General features: G+C 38.7%; 1 protein-coding gene across 2 annotated transcripts in view; it reads right to left on the minus strand.

The window, feature by feature from the left end:
- Positions 1 to 3345, minus strand: part of ly75 (lymphocyte antigen 75) — a 29440-nt gene extending 26095 nt beyond the window's left edge. For both annotated transcript variants that reach the window (XM_062424213.1, XM_062424206.1), the window contains exons 1-2: positions 3069 to 3345; positions 1376 to 1747 (exon numbers count right to left, since the gene is read on the minus strand). In XM_062424213.1, the coding sequence (XP_062280197.1) occupies positions 1376 to 1747; positions 3069 to 3174 (478 nt within the window). In that variant the 5' untranslated portion in view covers positions 3175 to 3345. The remainder of the gene's footprint in view (positions 1 to 1375; positions 1748 to 3068) is intronic.
- Between the last annotated feature and the right edge of the window lie 2790 nt (positions 3346 to 6135).

Consider the following 6135-nt stretch of genomic DNA (forward strand, 5'->3'; position numbering starts at 1 on the left):
TAATGTTACTGAGTGAAAAAAGTTGTCGTTCACTAGACCGCTGCAAATCGCAATTTAAAAATAGCTGAGAAATGCAGATTTACGGAGACTTGAATGCATCCACATGGCACTCTAGATCCTCTCTGTTCATGTTCATCAGGTCTTATTTAATTATACTAACACTGTAAATGACTCAAGAGTCATGTTATAAATATATAAAAATAAATGTGTGAAAATGAGTTTAACACTTAAAGCCAGCCACATGTTAATGTCATGGATCATCTTCCATATTTTACCACCAATGCCTTTAACAGAATAATGCTATAAATAATGCTAACTAATATCAAGATCAGATCTATCAAGATCACTAAATATTACCACATAATAGGACATAAAAATATGAATCAGTCTTTAAACTTTCCCTGATGGCAAACCTAAAGTCATTTTAATAGCCAACTGGACTCTGCACTCGTCTCTTTTAGATAGTTTTAAATGTTACAGAAACCAGTGGAAATGTATTAAAATTCTTTAAGCTGGCACATATTTGAACTGCGTAGGTGTTTGACATTAAATGTGCGACATCAGAGTAATGCAATGAGTAGGCCTGAGCATGAAGTGAAAGTGAAAGTCAGCTTTTATATTGCATGGTGTCAGGCAGACCTACAGCTTTAGCTGCTGCTGACACAAGATGAAAACAATTATAGCCACAGTCATGAGGCACAAAAGATGGAATTTCCCAAATATGCAGACACAGTTTTAGTTCTTTGAAATTCAGGTTTCCCTTAAACTGGAAATGGACACACCATGTTGTTACCTAGCATAAACAAAGTTATTATTTATAGGAATGATCATAACTCAGGCTCTGTTAAAAATGTACAAGAACCTGTTTGGTCATGTGACACACAAGCAAGATGAAGCAACACCTGTTTATACAAGGGTGTAATGTATCACGAGGTTAGTTACTTCACATTCAGGGAGAGTGGAAGAATTATGATCAAAACAAAAAAACAACACAAAAAAAAAAAATCCTAGTCCAGGCACTCAAGGTAGGTTTGAAAAACCAAAAGGCCTTTATCTCAGTGGGCTCGAGTTATTAAAAAACACACCAAAGCACATTGTGTCTTCTTCAGGCTGGTTTGAGGAACACCAGTAGCGCTCCTGTACTTTCCTCTTTTACATCACATTCAATGCAAGGAAGTAGACTTTGAAATTCTGTTACTCTCAACATGAAGCATTTAACACTACTTTTATTCGTACAATAAGAATTATTAATAATTATGACTAAAACATTAGTCAGTATTCAGAACTTTGTAATGGACTACTTGAAGCATTTTCCTGCAGTCCTGAGGTCTATGTAAACAGCCTCTCTCTCAGCTAAAAAAAAAAACACACTCACCTCGGTATGGCCTGTGGCAGATGTTGTCCTGGTAACCTCCTCTTACCCAAGTATCAGTAGGGTCCCGTTTGGCATCGAGTTTGCCGTTGGTGACCACCAGGCCCATCTGATAAACAGTGTAAACAGCCCCATCCTGGCAGCGCCACCACAGCCAGGTGTTGAAGCTGCAGTCCACCAGGGACAAGGCTTTGGAGCTGACGTTCAACGCCAAGCAGAGGGACGTACCCACGTGGAAGAGTCGGTGGCCTGAACCCCACTTCCATGACTGGGAATTGCTATTTGGGTCACAGTTGGAGACACTTAAGTCCGAGGCAGTCGTTGCACTCAGACATTTCCCTGTGCTTGAGTGCTTGATGGTGAACTTGTCCTCGTCTGTGATGATGGAGGAGACACAGAAAACATGCCAGTTTAAAAACAAATTAATGACTTCATCCTGACATCGAGAGCCATTTAATTTAAGTGATGGCAAAATAACATCACATCAATCGTTAATTAAACAAAAATGGTCATTTAATGGTTCATCAAATGTTACTTACAGCAGAGCTGTAGCTGCTACTGAGCACATCGTCAGCATTGTTGGGGGAAATTTGGGGGATTTTAGCAACAAAGTGGGAAGTTCCTGATCTACAATTAAAAACTGAACACTTGGTGGATATTTTATAGATTGATTCCAGTATTTTTTTTTAATTTGGTGTTTTTAAATTAGACTACTTTTTACACCAATTTATAAATAAAGTATTCGTGGCAGTGAAAGCTGCAAAGAAAGCTTTGAAACAGCACTGTGATCTTCACATTTAGGAAACACATTAGACAATGTGGTTGAACAGTTAAGAAGAAGAAGAAGAAGTAATCATTTATTTATATAGCACTTTTCACAGACATGAGTCACAAAGTGCTTTACAGGACAGAAACAGAAGATAAAGTTACCAACTAAGTTAAGTGAATAAATAAAACCTGAATAATACCACTTGTACTTGTACTCATGATCTCAGTATTTAAAATCCTGGCTACTACTGTGGATAGTAAGCACAAACATATATAAAAATATTAATTTAGTATTTTATGGACAGTAAAGTCTTAACCAGAAACTGAAGCAGGACTAAGGACATTCTATAACTTTAAATAATATAATATTTAGATATGAAAAAGCCTTGTAATATGTTGCACATGCTTAGTGAAGGAAGGTTACTGCCTACTGTGTATTTTATTTGGCATGGTCAGTAAGGTGTCTTTCAAGTTATGAGTGATTGCAGCATAATATGAAGCACAGATACTGGACTTACCGACACAGGATATCTCAAATAGAAAGCGATATCTTGTTACAGCTTTTCTGTATTGAATTGCAGCCGCTTAGACTTTCATTTTATACTCAGGAAAGGTAACTAAATGAGAGCTGTGTGTACGGACATGAACACACAGAGAGCTACAGGGGGGCGGGAGGCATGAGTATGCAGTTTGTTTGACCCTGCCATGGTTTGGTATGGTGTGGGCATCAAACTCACGGTGAAAATGAAACAATGTTAAAAACAAAATCACTGGCTCATGTAAGTTTTAAAAGCTGTAGGGTTGTGTAACTTATCCGTCTGCGCAGGTTTACAGCTTTTGTCCAACTTATCCAAAGTGATTTTGAATGGTAGAAATCATAAAAGAGAGTAAAGTGTCAGATTTTTCTCGTGTGTGTGTGGTAGCTTACCTAAAGTTGCAACATTATTAGCCAGTGAGCAACTCCCCCGAAGAACAGTCGTCTCCAGCACAAACAACAAACAAAGGCAAAGTGTCGCTTTGGATGTTTTCAGCATGATCCCGGCGGAGAGTTTTTTGACGGATTCATACAGGAACTGTGTTTACCGGAGTGTTGAGCTGTGAATGGACAGAGGTCGATCGATAGCTGAGATCCAAACCGAAAGTAATCAGATATTGAGCCGCTAACCCAGTTCACCCAGTCCTCCCAACTGTCAACTGTGTCCCGCTCCGACTCTGTCAAGCTCAGGTGAAGTGACGGACTTCCGGTTTCACTTACAAAATAAAAGGTGACGAATAACAAATGTTGTACGGAAGCCTTTTTCCGCCAAGTACACATTTGTTTTGGGAGAATTGACATGAATACATTAAAATAATCTAGATCAGAATAAAAATAATTCATTTATTATTATTTATTATTGATAAGAAATTATGTATTTTCATTTATTTATTAAATTAAACTAAAGGAGTTTAAGTCAGAATCTGATTGGCCACCCCAGGTACCCCCCCACGGTTGGGATGTAATTGGTTCATTTTCTACTAGTAGAATTGTTTTCTTATCCAAAATGAACACTTTACTGTGATTTGATATTTGCCAAATTATTTAATTGTTTGGATGAGGCATTATCCCCCCCCCCATCGTTTTCTAGATCCTCCTCTGTCAGAAATTAAGAGACACTATAAGCACTAATATCAGGCAGAATTGAAGATTGTTCTTACATTTTCTTTCCACAACTTTCGAAAACTGTATGCCGTACTGTGAAATTACTGTTATGTGGAAATAAACAGTTTTGACATCAATATTGTATCATTTATTATTATTTGGAGTCTAGATCTGTATTTTTTTAATACCTTTTTTCACTTTCTACATGCTCTTTATATCTGCCACCCTTCCTGAGACTGTGCCCCCATGAACTTTGAGGCACGTGGTTGGATGAGTCTGTGGCTGAACGTACTCCTCAGTTGGCTCAGCTTGGCATAGAGAGGATGAGAGGGATTGTCCATGATAGCTTCCAGCTTTCCTCTCATCCTCCTCTCTGTCACTGCCTCCACACTGTCCAGGTCCATCCCCACTACTAGTTGGCCTATGTTTTGGGTAGTGACTAAGATCCAGGATACAAGTGGCCGAAATGAGTTTCCTCCAGAGTGTGTGTGGGCTCAGCCTTAGAGATAGGGTGAGGAGCTCGGACATCCAGGGGGAACTCAGAGTTGATCCGCTGCTCCTTCACATTAAAAGGGCCAGCTGAAGTGGGCTGGGCACTTGGTTGGGATGCCTTCTGGATGCCTAATTCTGGAGGTGCTCTGGGTATGTCCAATTGTTAGGAGACCCTCGGGCAGACCCAGAAAACGCTGGAGGGATTACATATCTCTCCTGGCCATTTTTGTTTTTATGATGTCACAGTGAAGCTGACCTTTGACCTTTTGGATATAAATATGTCATCACGTCATCATTTTATCCTACTGGACATTTTTGTGAAACTTTGTCATAGTTAGTGTATGAATTCTTGAGTCAGAGCCAAAAATGTGTTTTGTGAGGTTGCAGTGACCTCGGCTCTTGACCACCAAAATCTATTAAGTTAAGCCTTGAGTCTAAATGGAAATTTGTGCCAAATTTAAAGAAATATCGCATTCACAAGGATGGGACGGGCGTAGCGACGGACATAGGGACGGACATAGGGATGGACGTAGGGACGGACGTAGCGACGGACGTAGGGACGGACATAAGAACGGACATAGGGACGGACATAGAGATGGACGTAGCGACGGACGTAAGAACAGACATAGGGACGGACGTATGGACGGAGAGATCACCTGAAAACTTCCTCCAGCCATATGAGATAATGATTAGGTTATGACTTACTATGTCAAAATATACTGCATGATATACTAAGTCAAAATTAAAATAGGTTAAAAAAAGAAACACAATAAGTAAAAATGATGAGTTATTTCACAAAAGTATGAAATAATCATTCAAAATTATGAAAATGTTATTAGACTGTAGTTTGACATACTATCTCTGAATTCTGACTCAAGTCACAATTTTGACTATCTATAAGTAATGTCATTTTCATCATTACCTTTTAGTTTCTTTTTCTTTAAGTCTACTCTATGAGTATGTCTCTCTTAAATTCAGAACCAACTTTGTGTGGTTAGTAACCATAAGAGATTGTGGACCAGCTTTTCCTAACAATGTATAAATTGTCTGAAACCTTAAAACGATAGTAGTGCCATTGGACATACATCTGTGCAGCAAATATCATGCAACACTTTCATTTTGAAAGCCAAGATATCATCTTTTCAGCCTCTTCCTGCGTTGGCTGCTTCCCTTCATGTTCCAGTTTTCTAAAGTATACCTGCCCACTTCACACCCACTCTGTTGTTTCTGTGAAATAAAACTCCCTCATGTTGGGTTTTATCTCCATCAACTGTAGTGGGTGTCTCCACCACATGCAGCAGGACATTTTCCTCCTTTTAATTCTACATACTGCAGCTTTTACATGGTTGTATTTGTACACACAGCCGTTATAAATTATTAATTACTCTAAATCCCATTGTCAGGAACTCTCAGAGAAATTGTCAATAGCAGCACTTTGTATACACACTGTCTCATTTTGCCATTGATTTAGTGCTGCCAAGTACTACTGTGTTCATTTAAAGCAATCTAATGGCTTGGAGTATGTTTTACTGAGATCAATTAAACAATGGCTAATATTGTAACACAAATGCGTACAAATTCAGTTTCCACAGAGACAATATTTGTGATGTAGTCAGTGATGTATGTCACTGGGAGATTATTTCAATGGGAAATGATAAGAGTACCAATATATTTAAAAAACAAAAACAAAGATAAATGTTCTCATCACAATCACAAAACAATGACCCACTTGTTCCATTCTTTCTGTACTGGAGTACAGCCTCCGAAAACCACATCTGGCCTACTTATTTTAAATCAGATCACTGCAAGCTGAACATATTATGCCAACGCACAGTCTTGTCTCAAGTCTATCTTTTCTGGGAAA

This window comes from Scomber scombrus, chromosome 1, assembly GCF_963691925.1.
Source record: "Scomber scombrus chromosome 1, fScoSco1.1, whole genome shotgun sequence".
Lineage (NCBI taxonomy): Eukaryota > Metazoa > Chordata > Actinopteri > Scombriformes > Scombridae > Scomber > Scomber scombrus.